Here is a 20,727-nt window from a genome sequence, read left to right as displayed (position 1 = left end):
CAGTTGATTTGAAAGAATAAGATTTTTGCCAGAGTACCCCTCACATCCTAGTAATGTGATGTTTTTTCACCTAAAATAGGGATCCATGAGGGTTATATTAAAAATCAGCTCATGTATTCTATGACTGGGGCCTATAAATATACTGTATACTACAATCTCCAACAATAACAACCGGTTGACTTCTATGGAGCGTGTAGCAGATCTCGGTCATTGGATTAACCACATAATGGGGGGTTAGCCTTCTCTTCTGTGGGTGTCAGCAATCTCGCTCCTTATTCACAACCACTGAACGGTTTCAGGATTCCTGAACGATGATGTCGAACATGAGGTCTTTCTAAGAGCGCTGCATATCCGAGGTGGGGAGGGTGGATATGGTCCAGTTTTGGCTTTGCAATGTTGGAAACTTATGCTATAGCTGTAATACAAAAGCAAAACAAGTACAAACATAAAAGTATTTCCCCACATTGCAGTCAGTGAATATATAGATTATATTATTTTACATTACAGTATATCTATTCATCGATAGAAAGTTCTTTATTTAAACTCTACAGGAGGACCGCGTCACACTCTAAGGATCTCACACTGATTAGGTGCAGGAGCAATCTACGCTCCACCACTAGGAGGCACTGTTCTGTGATGCATACACTACACTTACAAGTGGATTATGATGTTATGTTAGCAACTTGTTTAAAAGAATCTTTTGAGTTTGGTTGGTGGGGGTCCTAGTGGTGAGATCACTGAAATAAATAGGGAACAGCACTCAGCTAAAGCATGTATTTAAAGCTAATGTACCATCAGTACATTTGGTTTAAAGGGGAACTCCGGATAAGAACTTGTTTTCTATTAAAAGTACATTAAAAGTTATATAGATGTGTCTATACAATGTATTACTGTATCTGTACGGTTCTGCCACACTGGTAGCTGATAGAAATCCAGGAAGTGAAGAAAAATGGCCCCTGTGCCAATTCACATTGTCTCCTGCTCCTTCTGCTATCCCCCTTAGGAGACAAATCTTCCATGCCTCTGTCTCACATTGTGTGTGTTTGCTGATGATGCAGGCATTATGTCACAGGAGGCTTGGCTGGATAACCCAATCCCCTGACTGTTTCACCATCTCTAACCGGCCAGAAGCAGCTGCTGCACTAATTTTACTGATTGTAATGGGTGGGGGCTGTGATGATCACATGAGGGAAAGCATTGCATTCTGGGAAATGCCAAACCAGGAAGAACAGAAACAACCAAAACAAATGGATTTTTGGTAGTTTCAAAACTGGGATAGACAGGTAAGTAATGCCATATGCTTCTGCAGAAGTTTCATTTTTTTAACCACTACCTGGAGTTCCGTTTTAAGTTTCGCGTATGGATAGAATGGTACTGGCGCGGGGTCCTTTTTTGAACTGCAGCCCTGTTCCCGCGGTTAGAAACAATGGAGCAGCATCATAGATGGGAGGGGGTTTCCTCCTACTGGGGGCGGGCCGGCCCACCTCCAGTGCTTCACCCCTGGCCGGTGCCCGGGAATCGAACAGCCCTGTACACAGGAACCAGGCCGCGGTTCAAAAACAGGACCGAGGCACTGGCAACGTTCTATCAATGTGTGAAACTTAAAGAGAATGTACTGATGGTACATTTGCTTTAAGATGGGCTCTATAGAAAGTCTACCAGCCCATCCTTAGGGGTACAACTTCCAGCATCCCTACTGAAGGAACCATAGCCCTCATTGCCAATTATATCTCTGTATTGTTGTATAGGGGCTGTACATGGTAGTAGCTTAGGGCCCTATTCCACAGTAACCATAATCGGCCGGATCGGCCCCATTTGGTCCGATTCGGCCGATTATCGTTCAGTGAAATAGAGAGAACGATCAGCCGATGATCGTGTCATCGGCTGATCGTTCATTTAGGGCCAGACCTAAAATCATTGTTCCCCCACCGTGCATAGCTACGGTTGAATAGCGGTGCGCAGCGGGCGACCCACGATTTGAGAAGCAGCAGCAGCATCATCATCATCATACACTACCTCCGGCTCCCACGCGCTCTATCTTCAGAATGGCCGGTCAGCTGACGGAGCACTCTGCCAATCACAGGCCGGGACCACCGCGGCCTGTGATTGGCTGAGTGTGGCCTGTCAGCTGACCGGCCATTCTGAAGATTGAGCGCGTGGGACCCGGGGATGAAAACAGCGCGGAGAAGAAGCCTGGACAGGTAATGTATGATGCTGCAAGGACATCGGTAACGATGTCCTTGCAGCCCTCGCTCAACAATCATCGGGCCGTGGAATAGGCCCAGTAAACGAGCGGCGATCTAGCAGATCGCCACTCGTTTACATAGTTGATCGGGCCCTCCTCGGCCCGTGGAATAGGACCCTTAGTCCCAGTCGCTAATTTGCAGTACCAGGCATAGCCACTTTTCCAAGTACTGTGGGCCCTTTGTTCAATTGGTCAACAAATTCGTGCAGCAAATGGCTGCCACACTCCGTCCGCATGGGTAACAGCAGGCTGGGTTCACACTGCGTTTTTGCAATCCATTTTTTTTTACCCGTTTTTTGAAAAAAACGGATGAAAAACGGATGCAGTTGTGCGCATCCGTTTTGATCTGTTTTTCCATTGACTTCCATTATAAAAAAAAACCGATCCGTTTTTTTTGACGGACACAAAAAATTGCTGACACTTTTTTGTCTGTTAAAAAAACGGATCCGTTAAACGGATTGCAAAAAGGCAGTGTGAACCCAGTCTCATAGTACAGCAGTACAGGTATAAAAGCCTTGAGAGCACTGACATGAGAGCGGTGGTCTCTTTAAACAGCTAATGGGTTGGGGTGCCAGGAGCCGGACCCCTGCTGATCCAATATTGACAGCCTACCATCAATGTTTCCAGATAAGTTCTGTAATGATGCATCACCCTCCATACAAGGTCTCTGCACTCTGAAAGGCTGCAAGTATCATTTTAACCAATAAAGGTATCGTTGGCTCGTATAATACCTCCGTCTTTCTTGACACAAGTGTATTTAACATCACATAGATTTTTCTGGTTCCGCACTATTATCCGCCGTACATACAGGTAGACTGAGCACATTTATATAACCAATTACAGCTCCACCAGTCTGCAATCCATCTGCTATTAAAATACATTGAGTTTGTCATTCAATTTCAGAGAGCTAAATTAAACAATTGATTTTCCCATTATAGTCTATGCGCTGGCGAATCAATTTACTCGTATATGTACCTGCCATATTTACACCAGCAGCAGCCACAAATAGAATTTTTCTTCAATGCAACATTCATATCACATCCAAACAACAATTCCTGTAGAGCTTTATGTATCCTCAGATGAGCGGAGTCTGAAAGTCGCTGGATCATATAATAGTTTATAGACGCGTCTTTTATAATACACAGTCATCTGCGCTTTTCTCTACTAAGATTCTTACGACTTTGTCTTCTGCTAATGTGGGGGCTAGGAGCTCAAACAATCATATGTCTATCTTCTATTGCACAATGGGCCAGTCTTGATGTCATGGTGGCCATTGTAGGCGCTTTAAAGAGTGGATTTTTTTTGGGGGGGGGGGGGGTAGCATGGACATCAATTACCAGTGTGTTCTAGAATCTATTACAGACAGAATATTTATTTTTTGCTTGCAACTTGTACTACACTAGCTTTTCTGCAGGAGGGTAGTAGACAAGTTAGTCTTCACACCACATCGGCGATCCTTGGGCACCAACAAATCTGACACCAGTTGTCCATCCTTGGACAACATTTACTAGGTACTGACCACTGCATACAATCTGCTAGATCGGCGCACATTTACTGAGCCTATTACATGGCCCTATAATAGTTTAGCAATGTCCATGCAGCCCTTGCCTAAACAGTTAATACATTATATGTCCACGTTCCCAGTCTTCTCCTGCGCCCTGTACGCATCCTGGTGCCGCAGCTTCAGAGCAGCTAGTGATTGGCCAGTGACCGGATGCATACAGAGCAGAAGACCAGGAACGTGGACAGGTAATGTATTAACAGTTTGTTCAATTGTCAGCCGCGCATTGCCATTTTACATCTAGCGATGCACGGTCGGCGGGAGATTATTTCTGCTGTCTGTTTTACACAGAGCGATAATCGGGCGAACTGGGCCAATCACTCCGTTTAATAGGGCCCTAAGAGATGCGGGCAGACAGCCAAGGATATGGTATATAAAAAATAAAACAAAAATTGCTGGAGTAAAAGGCCGCTCAGCCAATCATTTCCTTGGTGCTGTCCTATCTTGGCCAGTGATTGGCTTAGCGGCCTGCACAATTATAGAGCTGTGTAATAGGCAGTTAACTAGCGCTGATCTACTAGATTGGTGCTTGTTTAAAATCGGTTATTGGGCCGTGTAGTACAGCCCTTACAAAAGGCTACACTGCCGCAGCAAGTAGTGTGTGATTCTCAACATTGATCAGGTTGGTACGTTTCTCGTAGGGAAGGTCCTTATGTCTCATTTAAAAGGCTGTAGTAATGGATTGTTTATATGCCATAAGCTTTGTAAGTACTGAGAAGATTCACTCCAGCAGCGTGAATGGCCTATGACCTGTCCAACATGCCACAATGGGGAGGAAAAACCTACATAGGCCTGAAATGAGATGCAGGCAAACCTGGATTGTAGAAGAACCTTCTGTAATGTTTTAGGCATGTACAGCCTCCATTTATCTCTTCTCAAAGAATGGATGACCAGGATTTACCACTGCCCATAGATATTAACTTGTTGGCACATCCCAATATAGGGTAGACCTTATAACAAGTCTACATGGTTTAGAATTAGATCCTTCATTAGTGCCCATTGGAGAACATGAGCAGGAAGCCCCATTGGTGTATACAGAAGAGCCCATTGTAGACAGGCCTATACTGCATTAATAACTAAACATGCACAGTTGTAGCTACAAGGCTAATATAGTCAAAGCAGATTAGCTAATCCTCCATTGTGATCACTGGTGCAGCACAAACACTGTCACATCTACAGAGTAGATTATCTCAAGAAGCCTAAAATGAACTTTCAATGCAGAGAGCCGTCCACCCCTCCATGTTCTCTGCAGCTAGAGAGGACAAGCAATAAAGACTATACCCCGGCTATAATTCAGTCATCTAGATTATAAAGAGCCCTATGTGCAGCAGGTTATTTCCCTACAGATTAGATGCTGGATCCAGGTATTTAATATAAAGAATGTAGCAGCCAAATCGTATACCCAAGTGACTAGGGATTAATGTCCTGTCCGATTGCATTGTGTGGCTCAGCTTGCAATGATTAACCAGTATAAAAGTTAGGTCCTGTTATTACATAGTGTCCCCATCCATTGGGACACTCCTAATGACGACAAGTGATAGAGGGGCATGGGTGGCAGGCTTAGGGCATAGACACTCTAGGCTACGCCAGTTTGACACAGGGCTGCAAGTTTAAAAGTTGATTTTTTAGGACAATCTTTGATTAAAAGCAGCTATGCGATGGTACAATGTATTTTGGGGGACAGATTGTGACTAAATAGCAGAGATGAGCGAACCAGGTCCAGGTTCGGGTTCAAGTCCATCCGAACCCGAACGTTCGGCATTTGATTAGCTGGGGCTGCTGAACTTGGATAAAGCTCTAAGGTTAATGTGGAAAACATGGATACAGCCAATGACTATATCCATGATTTCCACATAACCTTAGGGCTTTATCCAACTTCAGCAGCCACCACTAATCAAATGCCGAAAGTTCGGGTTCACATGGACTCGAGCATGCTCCAGGTTCGCTCATCTCTACTAAAGAGTCACTTTAAGGCCAGTCTAGAGATACCATGCAATAACGGGTGCAGACGGTTCAGAGAAGCCATACTTTATTCACATTTTAGAAGCAGCAAAAATTTTAACATCTAATATATTAAATAATTTCTACTTTATTACTATAAATACTACAGTACATAGAAAAACCAAAGACTAGATACAAGCAACATCTTCAGTATGAGAGGGCTGCATGAGATGACTAAAACTGGTCCATTACCCATAACGGGAACCCGCCAGCTCTTACCAAGAACTATACAGGGGTCACTAGCAGTTTAGTAGAGGGCACACTGTGTCCATTGAACCAAATTTAGTAACACTCTAAATGCTTAGAGTATCCAATTCAATCAAGTAACCACATGAGAAGTACAGAGGGGTTTAGGACTGATGATTCAGAAGGAGAGGAGAGTCTTATGGATGATTTCAATGCATTCCTGGATCTCATCCTCCTTGATGGTCAGCGGTGGGGCCAGCCTGATGATGTCGCCATGAGTGGGCTTGGCCAGAAGTCCATTATCACGAAGTCTGAGACACACCTTCCAAGCATCACAATCTAAAGAGAAAGGGACATCACGTTAAAGCATTAAGGTGTGGACTGAAATTCCCAACTAGGGGTATGTTCACACTATGAAATCTGCAAGGAGTTTCAAGCAAAATTGATTTAAAGGCATTTATCAAGTTCAATCTGTTTACATATTAGACACAGGTCAATGGAACTAAGCAGCAAAACACCACCCAAGCTGGAGACAAGAGCGGGGCTGTCTCTGGAAGAAAGTGGCCATGTTTGTGTAGCGCTGGATTACCATTTTTATGGACTGAACATCCTAAGCAGTCCAAACTTTGACATGGCAAGAGCTTTAAGTACAGGGATCTCTTAAAGAGACTCTGTACCCACAATCTGACCCCTCCCCCCAAACCGCTTATACCTTTAGATAGCTGCTTTTAAATCCAAGATCTGTCCTGGGGTCCGTTCGGCAGGTGATGCAGTTATTGTCCTAAAAAAACACTTAAATTTGAAGCCCCGTGCCAAACGGGAGTATCTGTGCCCTAACTTTGCACCACCCCTCCGTCCCTCCTCCCCACCCTCTTCAGCATTAGGAATGCCACTGGAACATTTTCTACATGCTGAACATTGCACAGGTGATTAACGATACAGCCCATGTGCCGGGCTGCCACAGGTGAGGAATAGGAGACAATCTGCCTGGAGCATTCCTAATGATGAAGAAGGTGGGGAGGAAGGACAGAGGTTGTGCAAAGTTAGGGCAGATACTCCCGTTTGGCACGGGGCTTCAAGTTTAAAAGTAATTTTTTATGACAATAACTGCATCACCTGCTGAATGGACCACAGGACAGATCTTGGATTAAAAGCAGCTATCTGAAGGCACAAATGGTTGGGGGGGGGGGGGGGGGGGGAGATTGTGGGTACAGAGTCGCTTTAAATGTCATGTTTTCTGCTTTTTTGATTGTGTGGTTTTAAAGCTGATGCCTGTAATATTTTCCAGTTTAAAACTGCTGCCTAAAAATCACTTAAACATGACTGTTGGAGTTTTCCATGCATTTAGGAAGCACATAAATATGGAGAACTATGACCTTACTAACCTAGCCATAGGGAAAAATTTAACAGGTCTGAGGCACAATTGCCAGGGATCACCAACACCAGAATCCAAGGTATTTGCCCTGAATCCCTAGTGCTAGTGCAGGCATCAGTAACCAGTGAACCCAGGCAAGTGGCGAGGCCCCCTGCTCCTGGAGGGTGCTGCACCCTAAGCACTCCTGATGAACGTTTACAGCTAACTGACAAAACGGCTCCCCACCCTGTCAATCACTCTTGTGGCTGCAGGGAGCATTATGCCCGCAGTCACAAAACAACAATCTCATCCATTGTGATTGCAAAGTGGAGGAAGAATAGAGGCTGATTCAGCCAGGCGAGAATAGAAAATCCCCCCCATGCAAATGGGGGATATTAAAGCTGGCCATATGCCTTCAATAACTTATGGCCAATCATTCAGCCATCAGCTCTCTCCTGTTCGGCCCCCATCCTCCCCATACACATGAACATTCAACACAGCCAAGGGTTCCAGTGTTCTCTATTTGGGTGGTAAGCCCAAGCAAGAGAGCTCTCACTGCAGCTTTTCTCCCGAAAAAGGGGTCGGGCTGTGATCTTTCACCTTAGCCAACCCCCAACCAGGGTCCATTTACACAGAAAGATTATCTGACAGATTATCTGCCAAAGATGTGAAGCCAAAGCCAGGAATGGATTTGCAAAGAGGAGAAATCTCAGGATTTCCTTCATGACCTGATCTGTTTATAGTCTGTTTCTGGCTTTGGCTTCAAATCTTTCACAGATAATCTATCAGATAATCTTTCTGTGTAAATGGACCCTAAGCCAGAGGAACCAACTACATTTTAGGGGTTGGGAAGTTTATTACCAGTGGGATTACCTTCAGGGGGAATTTCCCTTAAAAAAAAAAGTGTGATACCATGACTTCATACTTTAGATTATGAGAATAGTAAAGCCTATACAATTGTGGGTAAACCGCTAAACTGCTACCCATGTACATAGCCTTATTCCATATACACAGATAAAAAGAAAGACTGAATCTGATATAGAAACCCATTTTACTTTGAACTAAGACTGAAGCACCAATGATCTAGTCATGGGCTCCGCAATCACATGAGAATACAATACAGGTCTATTCTTTCCCGTAGCCTAGCACAATATGAGTGGTTTGCCTTGGCCGCTGCAGAAAGTCACTCATGTCCTGACTCCCTAAAATATGGGGCAGCCTGTGGCTTATTTGGCTCTACATGTGTAGTAGTCAGCCTGCATTCCCAGGAGCCATAAATCTTGAAAAATAAAGCATTTCCATGGACAGATGGAGGAGACGTGTGACCTCTAGTGGATTCTTCTTCTAGCTGCATTTCACTGCACTCAAGATAACCCAAGGGGAGACATAATACTGTGCTTGGCATAAAGCAGCCATGTTTCACATGCCTATTCTCTGACAGGGGTCACTACTTACCTTTGGTTTGTTTTATGACAATGGCGTTTAGCAATCCCTTTCCTCTAACATCAGCGACAATGTCTGAGGGGGTCTTCATGAGTTCTGCTCTCAACAGCTCACCCATTACTCTGGCATTGTCTGCCAATTTCTCCTCTTCAATAACCTATAAAAATATTAGAACAATAAACCTAGTGACTGATGTCCAAAGCAACATGGACACCTACAACGACTGAACAACACACAGTGGTAAATACCTCTAGGGAAGCCATGGCTACACGACACGCCAGAGGGTTTCCTCCATATGTTGATCCATGTTCACCTGGCTTAATGGTGAGCATCACTTCATCGTCACACAGTACAGCAGATACCTGAAAAACAATACACCATGATATTCAGCCAAGTATTCTGCTACTGTATTCCTGTATAACACTGGCCACATATCAGCTGCCCAAACTCACGGCACAAATACAATTGCAAAATTTGACTGCATTGTGTGAATAAACACAAAGGGTAGGGTCTCATGATGGCTGAATCTGCATTATGTCTATATAGCCTTAACCTTGTCGCTGTAGGGTCTTCATAGGTGGAGGCAGAGTAATTCCTCACATTGTGTGTATGCTGTTTGAGTGCCCCAAAATGACTCAAGAACTCATCTCACCAGCATGACTGTGCTTTGTCATGTTCCTTCCTCAACAAATTGTGAAATTACCCTCCATATAATGGTCTCTACTTGTCATCCGGCACATCCTACAAGTATTTAGCCACTTGTATACTTACGGGATAAACTCCCCCTGACAGGGCTTTTCCTAGCACCACCATATCAGGGCGGACATCCTCATGGTCCACAGCAAGCATCTTCCCAGTTCTGGCCAAGCCAGTCTGCACCTCATCAGCAATTAACAGAACCTATGGGAGAGAATAAAGCTCATCAGCCACATCCAGCATAGTCATTGGAGGGTCCCTCCCGAGAGGTGATAGACCACTTACATTGTGTGCCGAGCACAGCTGCCTCACTCCTGTCAGGTATCCCTCATCTGGAACAATGACACCGGCCTCACCCTGAATTGGTTCCACCATAAATGCGGCTACATTGGGGTCCTGGAGTGCTCTCTACATGAATATGGGGGGGAAAAAAAAAAATATTAAACAATTCTATTATTAAAGGTTATTCTGAAATATTTTTCTCTACATTTGTATATTGATATGTGGGTTAGGGTCAGAGTACTGAAGTAGTGAGGGGTGCCTGGATGGTGGATGGGCATAGGAAGAGTATGTAGCCACCCATTGCCATAAAAAAAAAAAAAAAAAAAGGCCCATTTTCTGTATACCACCAATACAAGGGCTAGAACAATGCAGGTTTTAAGGTCCAATGAGTTCCTGCCTCTAGTACACCACCCATTATACAGCTGCTGTGATCACCATCAATAGAGGTCGTCTTCCTTGGTCACATGTTTTTCCCTGTTCTGACCTTGTCACTCACATCCAAGTATAACCAAGGTAAGGTCTAAGTCCTAAAAATAACCTAAGGAGTTGTTTACCCCAGATGTACTTTAGGGCAGGTCCACATGGCAGATCACTGCAGAGCTGTGGTATGGATTCCAATGCAAAATCTCAAAATACACATGGAGGGCAATTACAAAGTGAAAGATCATTTTCACCACGATGAGTGAATGTTTTTAGAATCATAGCATGCACATTCTGGTGGGGAAAGGCTGCAGACCTCAGTGTATAGGGGCGACATCTGCAGATCGACAGTGAAAATATTCTGCTAGGTCTGGACTTGTTACACTGAGCTCTGTGCAGTTATAGCAGCTGGGAAGCCGGACTATCAACTGGGTTTTGGACACCGGCACATGTATGCATGGTACATTGCAAGCAATGTTAATTTGATGTACAATCCCATTCAATTACTACAATTAACCACACACACAATAGGAGTTTTTAAATGCCGCAACAAACATCTACATGCTTGGTATACCTTTAAATGGGCAATGTCACTGTTAATCATGGTGGTCTGGGTGTTCAGCTGATCGCATAAGCAGGCAGAAGTGCATGGCTGAGCACTTCCCCCTTTGTTCTGTGCGCCTGTGACATAAGACTCCCAGAGCTGGGTAGAGAAGTCTGCACTAGGTGTGTTCCAGGCCCTTTCTACAGATCTGAACACCTAGACCCTAACTGATCAAAACCTGAGACATTGCCTATATAAAAGGAACACCAAGCAAGTAAATGTAACTTTAACCCAACCCTCTGGCTGCTGTTCAGCGTTAGATTTAGTAAACTTATGGCATTTGTGTTCTGGCTTGAAATGCTGTTTGACTTGTATTGCTATGCAGAAACATGGCAGAGTTCATGTTATGCTAAAAAAAAAAAAAGTTCTGCTACATGGACTGAAGCTTTTGAGACCCTATCCTGCTTTCCAACCAGCTGTACAGATAGTAACCCTCTATAGCTGGGATAGGGTACCTGTGGCCCTCCAGCTGCTCCAAAACTGCTTCAATTCCCATCATGCCTTTAGCTTTGGCTGTCTAGGTAGATTGCGGCATGATGAGTGTTCCTGGATGGGGTCCCTCTTGTCCTTTAAAATCACCCATTACCAGACTATCTGCACTTTTACAGTGCTAGCTCAGGCGCCATGTTGTAATGACAGCGTCGTGCGGCCGATTCATTACAGCGTGGCGCATATCTGTACAGTTCCCCGCTCCCAGCATCTTCTCACAGATGCTGCTCGGGCAGGGAAGAGTCCATTACCGGCATTCCACGTCTGTGTTCCGTGAGGAACAGGAAACGTGACAATGCAGCCCAACTTTAAAAAACATTTATAGAAATCAGGGGCTTTGTGGCCGGAAAGTTACTTGGCACCATAGTTACAAGGAAATGAGAAGCACTGACTTCCTGGATGACCTCCAAAACCATATCCGCGTGAGAGAACGGAAACAAACCACAGCGAGAACTTCTATTATTGGACCGGTATGACCTGATTTTAGAGAACAAAGTGATTCCAGAAAGAATGAAGACGTCACAGGTCGAAACCCTTTAATGAGACAGACTTTAATGTGTACAGGGTTATTAGAAAGAGAACCCTTCATAGATTACGAGAGTAATCAGAGGAACCTGCTGATTTTAGGAGGCCTGGCTGACTGATGAGTATGAAGGTCAACCCATCTGTCCAACAGATGTCAGGGGAAAGGAGGATTGAGTCTGCTCAATGTCAATTGCCCAGTCCTTTTGTTCTCTAGGAAATAGGCAGCTGCCAGAGTCATTTTTGACCGACAGCTACAGTGTTAGAATCTTAAAGGGGTCCTCTGGCAGAAATCTCGCTTTCAAATCAACTGGTTTCTGAAAGTTATATAGATTTGCAATTTACTTCTATTTAAAAATCTCAAGTCTTTTTATACTTAGCTGCTGTATGTACGTATGCAGAAAGTTTTTTCAGTGTGACAGTGCCCTCTGTGGCCATCTGTCTGAGACAGGAACTATCCAGAGCAGCAGCAAATCCACATAGCAAACCTCTCCTGCTTTGGACAGTTCCTGACATGGACAGAGATGGCAGCAGAGAGCACTGTGTCAGAGACTGTAAAGAATACACCACTTCCTGCAGGACATACAGCAGCTGACAAGTACTGGAACACTTGAGATTTTTAAATATAAGTAAATTACGAATCTATAAACTTTATAAAACCAGCTGATTTGAAAGAAAGATTTTTGCCAGAGTACCAATTACCATATTATATTTATATCATGATATAGTACAGCAACCCAAACTGTCAAACCATTGTAGAACTACAACACCCAGCAGCTAAAGGCATGACTGAAATGGTTGTCTGGTGCTCTTACCTCAAGAGCGGGCAGGTCATTGTAAGGAATTATCTTAAATCCTGGCATAAATGGTCCAAAACCTTCATAGCTGGAAGGATCTGTAGAGCTGGATATGGCTGACATGGTCCGTCCCCAGAAGTTACCAGCTACAAAGGAAAACAAACATAGCGGTTTACTGTACATTGACATATCACCTCATCATTTTTAGATCTCATGCATATAGACATGCCCTTATTGATAGAACAGGCACAGTGACCACGAGATCACCATGATGTAATAGACATTGGATGCATACTAGCTAAGGCCACTGTGGTACAGTCATATCAAGGTATGGTAAGGCCTATTTTACATATATCCGGCAGCGTTTCCCTCCAGTGCAGTAGAGAAGCACCGGAGGGAAACGCATCTCTGAACTGATCCCATTGTTTTCAATGGGACTCTTCAGATGATGTGAGAACAGATGATGCGTTCTCACATTAGTGCCGCCGGACTGACCACACGTCAGAACACAGCTGACGTGCGTTCAGCTCCCTCATCCGGCACTGCATCCAATAAAGTCTATAGAGCGCCGGAGGCATGCTGTGTGCAGACGCATGCATTATGCATCCTCCGGCGCTCCATAGAGCTGTCTCTGCCCCCCCCCCCCCCATTAACCCTAGTGACCCTGGCTCCTCAGCAGAGGGGCCCCTTGCAGGAGCAGCAACCCCCCAGCTGCTCTATACAGGTGCAGCACCCTTTGGGACAAGGGTAGGGAACCTTGCCTCTCCAGCTGTTGCAAAACTACAACTCCCATCATGTCTGGGATATCCAGGCATGATGGGAGTTGTTTTGCAATAGCTGGAGAGCCAAGGTTCCCTATCCCTGCTATAGGAGATGTCTCCATGTCCTGCTGCCCAGAGTAGAGGGCTGCCATGTGCTGCTGCCAGGGGCGGTCTTGGCATTTCTGGGGCCCCAAGCGAAGTTATGTCTGGCCCCCCCCCCTCGACACGCACTCCCACAACAATAAACCGCTGTGTGCTGCCCCCAGTAGTATATACCCCTTGTGAGCAGCCGCCAGTAGTATATACCCCTTGTGTGCTTCCCCTTAGTAGTGTATAGATGCCTGTGTTCCCCTAGTTATATATAGCCCCCTGTGTGCTCCCCCAAAAGTATATAGACCCCCTGTGTGCTGTCCCAGTTGTATAAAAAACCCCTGTGTGCTGCCCCCAGTAGTATATACCCCTTGTGAGCAGCCGCCAGTAGTATATACCCCTTGTGTGCTTCCCCTCAGTAGTGTATAGATGCCTGTGTTCCCCTAGTTATATATAGCCCCCTGTGTGCTCCCCCAAAAGTATATAGACCCCCTGTGTGCTGTCCCAGTTGTATAAAAACCCCGTGTGCTGCCCCCAGTCGTATATACCCCTTGTGAGCAGCCGCCAGTAGTATATACCCCTTGTGTGCTTCCCCTTAGTAGTGTATAGATGCCTGTGTTCCCCTAGTTATATATAGCCCCCTGTGTGCTCCCCCAAAAGTATATAGACCCCCTGTGTGCTGTCCCAGTTGTATAAAAAACCCCTGTGTGCTGCCCCCAGTAGTATATACCCCTTGTGAGCAGCCGCCAGTAGTATATACCCCTTGTGTGCTTCCCCTCAGTAGTGTATAGATGCCTGTGTTCCCCTAGTTATATATAGCCCCCTGTGTGCTCCCCCAAAAGTATATAGACCCCCTGTGTGCTGTCCCAGTTGTATAAAAACCCCGTGTGCTGCCCCCAGTCGTATATACCCCGTGTGCTGCCCCAGTTGCATATACCCCCTATGTGCTCCCCCACTAATATATAGACCCGCTGTGTGCTCCCCCACTTGTACATAGCTCCCCTGTGTGCTCCCTCAGTGGTATATAGCCCCCCCTGTGTGCTCCCCCACTTGGATATAGACCTCCTGTGTGCTTCCCCACTTGGATATAGACCCCTGTGTGCTCCTCCAGTAGTATATAAACCCCCTGTGTGGTTCCCCCAGTAGTATATAGACCCCCTGTGTGCTCCACCAGTATTATATAGATCCCTGTGTGCTCCCACAGTAGTATATAGACCACTGTGTGCTCCTCCAGCAGTATATAAACCCCTTGTGTGCTGCCCCTAGTTATATATAGACCCCCTGTGTGCTCCCCAGTTATATATATATATATACCCCCTGTGTGCTCCCCGTTATATATAGACCCCCTGTGTGCTGCCCCCAATAGTATATAGACCCCCTGTGTGCCCCACCAGTAGTATATAGACCCTCAGTGTGTTCCCCCAGTAGTATATAGACCCCCTGTGTGCCCCGCTAGTAGTATATAGACCTCTGTGTGCTCCTCCAGTAGTATATAGACCCCCTGTGGTCTGCCCCAGTAGTATATAGACCCCTGTGTGCCCCCAGTTATATATAGACCCCCTGTGTTCTGCCTCAGCAGTATATAGACCCCCTGTGTGCCCCCCCTGTGTGCCCCACCAGTAGTATATAGACTCCTGTGTGTTCCCCCAGTAGTATATAGACCCCCTGTGTGCCCCACCAATAGTATATAGACCCCTGTGTTCCCCCAGTAGTATATAGACCCCCTGTGTGCCCCACCAGTAGTATTTAGACCCCCTGTGTGCCCCACCAGTAGTATTTAGACCCCCTGTGTGCCCCACCAGTAGTATTTAGACCCCCTGTGTGCCCCACCAGTAGTATATAGACCCCTGTGTGCTACCCCAGTAGTATATAGACCCCCTGTGTGCTACCCCAGTAGTATATAGACCCCCTGTGTGCTCCCCCAGTAGTATATAGCCCCATGTGTGCCCCCCACTTGGATATAAACCTCCTGTGTGCTCCCCCAGTTGTATATAGACCTCATTCTGCTGCCCCAAGTAGTATATAGAGCCCCTGTGTGCTGGCTAAAGTAGTATATAGACCCCTCTCTGAAGCCCCAGTAGTCTATAGCCCCCCTGTGTGCTCCCCCAGTTATATATAGCCCCTCTGTGTCTTCCCCGTTATATAGACCCCCGCTGTGCGCTCCCCCTCCCATATAGTATATAACACAATAAAACAAACACTTATACTCACCTGGGTCCGGGCATCTCCTCTTCTCTTCACTCTTGTGGCCACGCTCCCCTTGTCCTGGTGCCGATGCTCCAGTGATGTCACTGGAGCACCGACACCACAAGGACAGAGGGGCCACTTGTGACCGCAGGGAAAACACTTCCTGCGGCCACAAGAGTGACTGACAGGAAGGGAGCCAATGGCTCCCGCCCTGTCAGAGCTGCTGTATGTAATTGTGAGCGCTCATTATGAGTGCTCATAGTTACAGTTCAGATCACGGCAGCGAGCGGGGCAGTGGCCCTGTCTAGCAGTCTTGAGCACAAGAGAAGAGCAGGGCGTGGGGGCCCCCCTGGATGTTAGGGTCCCCAAGCGATTGCTTGGGGTGCTTGGTGCCAAAGACCGCTACTGGCTGCTGCCCCCTATATCGATGTCCCCCTGCAATGCTGCTGCCCCCTATATTGATATCCCCCTATATGCTGTAGAGGGGGAAAAACAAACAACTAATGACAAATAATGAAAAACTTATGGCAACGGATATTACTTTTATTAAGTAAAAAAGGATCGAAAACCTGACAACTGATGCCTTTTTGGCATCAGTTGTGACATCAGTTGTAGGCAGGTTCCTACAAAAAAACTAAAACGGACGCAACTTATATATGTAAACTAGGCCTAAGGGCTTAAAAGGTGTAATCTATAATTCAAAAAACACGGCATGTAGCAGATAGGATAGAGGAGTGTGTCTGGGGTGAGAATTCAGGAGGGGGTTCAAAGCACCAGGCACTACGCTAACACAGGACACATTTCGTCAGCCAGTTAGGCCTTATTCACATGTTCAGTGGTTTTTAAGGTTCAGTGGTTTTTAAGGTTCAATGGTTGAAGTCCGCTCTATACTGCCACAGTCTGAAAAAACATCTGTGTCAGTGTCTTTCACTGATCTTTTTAAAGGTCTGTCCTTGTGGTGTCGGTGCTCCAGTGACATCACTGGAGCACCGACACCACAAGGACAGAGGGGCCACTTGTGACCGCAGGGAAAACACTTCCTGCGGCCACAAGAGTGACTGACAGGAAGGGAGCCAATGGCTCCCGCCCTGTCAGAGCTGCTGTATGTAATTGTGAGCGCTCATTATGAGTGCTCATAGTTACAGTTCAGATCACGGCAGCGAGCGGGGCAGTGGCCCTGTCTAGCAGTCTTGAGCACAAGAGAAGAGCAGGGCGTGGGGGCCCCCCTGGATGTTAGGGGCCCCAAGCGATTGCTTGGGGTGCTTGGTGCCAAAGACCGCTACTGGCTGCTGCCCCCTATATCGATGTCCCCTTTCAATTGAACCAATGGCATCAGTGTTTTTCATGGATTGTATGGACATACACAAATGTCGGATCCGTACAATCTGAAAAACACAGATCTGACTTATGTGTTGACCTGTGTCTTGATTTTGACCTAGTTATAACAGGTCCTATTTTTGCTCAGAACAGATTGTGGATCAGTGAAAAACAAGGAACGTATGCATAGCCCAATAAAAGGCAATGGGCTATAAAATGGTCTGTGGTTACGGACAACTTCACGGATCGTGTGAATAAGGCCTGAGTGTTACAACTAGACCAGTCAGCTTTGCTTTGTAATGCACAATTGTAGTCGTAGTCAGATGATTTACCTGCAAAAATAATCTGAGCCTTGTACTTGGGTACTCCTTTCACTGTGTATGCCCACTTTCTTGCCAATTTGCAGGCAGTTTCTCCACCTTCAACACCTAAAGAGAAAAAGTCACAGGCTTAAATCAGTGCCAAACTACCTGGTCACATCCGGAGGCCCAATACATTCAAGTGCATGGCCGCTCCAGTCAAGTCTGCTCTTATTTTACATCTAACGTTCTGAGCCGTCTCAAGAAAAATGTAAGCACTTAAAAAGCTGCACAATATTGCAGTCTATTTCTTGCAGAAATCCAGACAACTAAGCAAATCTTGGCTCAGAGGACAAACTGCAATGCAGGGGTCCATAGCGCTGAAATACGACACAAAGGTCTGAAACTTGTATCCTAAATAGTTAACAGGAATATAATACAGTCTTATGAATGAGTTGAAACTAATCACTGTCTTATGCAGTGATGATCACCCCCAACAAAGTATTTTGCAAAAAACGGATGAAAAAAGGATGCATTTGCAAAAAAAAAAAAAAAAAAAAAAAAAAAAGGATCAAAACTGATCCATTTTTATTGACTGACACAAACGTAGCTGACACTAATTTTGTGTCCATTAAAAAAAAAAAAAAAAAAACGGATCCATTTTGATCCTTTTTTACAAAGAAAGTCAACGGAAAAACGGATGCACACAAATGCATCCGTTTTTTTAATGCGTTTTTCATCTTTCTTTGCAAAAAAACGGATTGCAGACACGCAGTGTGAACCTAGCCTTACCAGGAATACAGAAGAGTCATCTCTACTCTTTAATCTTACCTGTGTTCATTGGTAATACTTTGTTATAATTGAACAGCTTTGTGATATATTCCTCATACTCCCCCAGGACGTCATTGTAGAACGCTCTAGAAGTGAGGGTCAGCTTCTCCGCCTGAGACTTTAGAGCGCCGACTATTTTAGGATGACAATGTCCCTGGTTCACAGCACTGTATGCGCTCAAGAAGTCGAAGTATCTCCTGCCTTCCACATCCCACACGTATACACCTGAAAACAAAGCCACATGTTTAGCCAAATACTCATGAACTTAACAGAACTTGCCCAACTCATACATGCCTGGTCCCATATCTGCCATTAGAGAACCCCTATGGAATGAGCCATTGTCACCAAAATCTGTGGGTTTTGAATTAATATGTATAGATGCCTCCCCTCCTGTGTGTTAATAACTATTCATTTTTTATTTTTTTTTTGTATGGGGAACAAAGGCTGGGTTCACACTGCGTTTTTGCTGTCTGTTTAAGGCATAGCTTTAAAGCTATAACTTTGGCTGTCCAGGCATGATGGGAATTGTAGTTTTGCAACAGCTGGAGGGCTGAAGGTTCCCCATCCATGGTTTAAGGTCAGGATGTCAAACTCAGGGCCTCCAGACAGCAAATGTTTTAAAAATACAATTCCCATCATGCCTGGACAGCCAAAGCTAAAGCTTTGGCTGTCCAGGCATGATGGGACTTGTAGTTTTGCAACAGCTGGAGGGCCTGAGTTTAATACGTCTGGTTTAAGGGATACATTTATTGGAAAAAACGGATGCATGTGCGCATGTTTTCCCATTGACTTCCGTTTACATTTAAAAATTAACCAAAACGCATCAGTTTTTTTAGTGTATGCATTTTGATCTTGGGAGGTCAATGGAAAAACAGATACACACAAATGCAACAATTTTCTCCATTAAATAGTTTGAACCCAGCCTAATCCTGGCACATGCTTTCATACAACTCTGTATTGTGATCATCCCTCAGTAAGGCCTCCTAAAAATTTAGGAATAAATGTATATTTGTGGGGCGTGCACACAAACTGTCCAATCTGTGTCAAACTGTAGGGACACACCAGGGACAAGCTTAGCGCACGCATCTATCGGCTTGTTCTCGCAATCGGTTCACCCAGACCCCAACCCGTCAAAACTCTTCACAAGTTTCTAAAAAGTGTCAAGTTCTTAAAGTGATCGTGCCAGATTTCGACCAAAAAAATACTTTAACAGATCGATTCTAAAGACAGCAAATCCTGCACCCCGATCTGTATACGAATATTAAAGGGGTAGTGCAGAGTTTAACTTTTATTCACTAAATAACACACATTACAAAGTTATACAACTTTGTAATGTGTATTATGTAAGTGAATGGCCCCCTTCCCCGTGTCGTCCCCCCCCCCCCCCCCCGGAAGTGTGGTGCATTATACTTACGTATTCGCTGTCAATTGCGGCTGAGCAGCTGAAGACGCAGCAGAGGGGCGCCGGCATGAGGGATGGCTGGAGCAGTCCTCCCGAAGATGATGTCGTCAACCCAAGATGGCGGCCGGGGTTGACAGCGAATAAGTTTAATGCACCACACTTCCGGGGTGGGGGGAGAAGGGGGCCATTCACCTAAATAACACACATTACAAAGTTTGTAATGTGTGTTATTTAGTGAATAAAAGTTAAACGCCGCACTACCCCTTTAAATAAGCTAACGGCCCAAATGGAACTGCTAGGGAGATTTCTTAAGTGGCCTTATAGGAAGACCATTCATTATTATCCATAGCAACCAGAGCTCAGCTTTCATTTTACCAGAGCTTGTTCATATTTGAAAGGAAAGCTCAGATTGGTTGCTAAGGGCAACAAAGGACGTTCTTACCAGACAAGTTGTGTTCTAAATTTTTAAGGAATTCAGGTCAGACATGTAACTCTAGATTATAAAGAACAAACCTTCTCCTCTCTCCAGGGCCACAGGTAGGGGGTGGTAGTTGTGGGCGCCATATTTTGCTTCTCTTTCATAGACATAATCTGAGGTTAGCGCCTCCTCCACAGAGCTCTCTGTAGCCGCCGGTCCTGCCGAGCTCATGGAAGCCCTCAGGTTGCTGCACAGCGCACCCAGGGTGCGTCTCTGGACGAGCTTGGAAAACATTGTCAAGAGTCCAAGAAGATCCTAGAAGATTCCTGTGATATAGAATAGAGTCAGAAGAGAGCAGTAAGGGCAGGTGAATCCAAGTGCTATCCCAGCCCAGATACGCCGGCCTATAAATGTCCATGAGAACAGCCGACATCGATCGATATCAGGCTCCACAGAGCATGTCCGTGCCAAATAGCCACCTTCCATTCAAGCGCAATGATGACCATGAAAACACACCCAAAACCACATAGATAACCTCGCTGGGTCAACACTGCGGCACACGGAGAACAAACTGACTGGATGATGAAAATCTGTTTTGCAACCTATATCTTGGTATCAGCAGGGTTATCTGACCCTGGGTGTTTGCTCCGAAGATAAAATATTATTCGAAGGCCTGCACGGTCATATTTCTATATGGCCGCCCGTTACCTATTACATAAACCAGCAACATCACCATAGATGTAGCAGAGATGGAGCGGTCATTTAACGTTTGGCATAGTTCATGATAATTGCATTACAGATAATATTAAAGGGGTATCTCAT

At 45.4% G+C, this 20,727-nt stretch overlaps 1 protein-coding gene across 1 annotated transcript; it reads right to left on the bottom strand.

Annotated features, from left to right (window-relative positions):
- Window positions 1-5,818: 5,818 nt before the first annotated feature.
- On the bottom strand, window positions 5,819-20,312 carry OAT (ornithine aminotransferase). The gene is made up of 9 exons (XM_069980085.1): window positions 20,001-20,312; window positions 18,086-18,310; window positions 17,288-17,383; window positions 12,619-12,746; window positions 9,772-9,894; window positions 9,562-9,690; window positions 9,039-9,152; window positions 8,803-8,947; window positions 5,819-6,332 (listed from the first exon to the last, which is right to left on the bottom strand). Exons 1-9 carry the CDS (start codon window positions 20,197-20,199, stop codon window positions 6,172-6,174), a joined length of 1,320 nt encoding a protein of 439 aa, XP_069836186.1. The 5' UTR covers window positions 20,200-20,312; the 3' UTR covers window positions 5,819-6,171.
- Window positions 20,313-20,727: the final 415 nt, after the last annotated feature.

This window comes from Dendropsophus ebraccatus, chromosome 8 (assembly GCF_027789765.1).
Source record: "Dendropsophus ebraccatus isolate aDenEbr1 chromosome 8, aDenEbr1.pat, whole genome shotgun sequence".
Lineage (NCBI taxonomy): Eukaryota > Metazoa > Chordata > Amphibia > Anura > Hylidae > Dendropsophus > Dendropsophus ebraccatus.
This window is presented reverse-complemented; position numbering and strand designations above follow the sequence as displayed.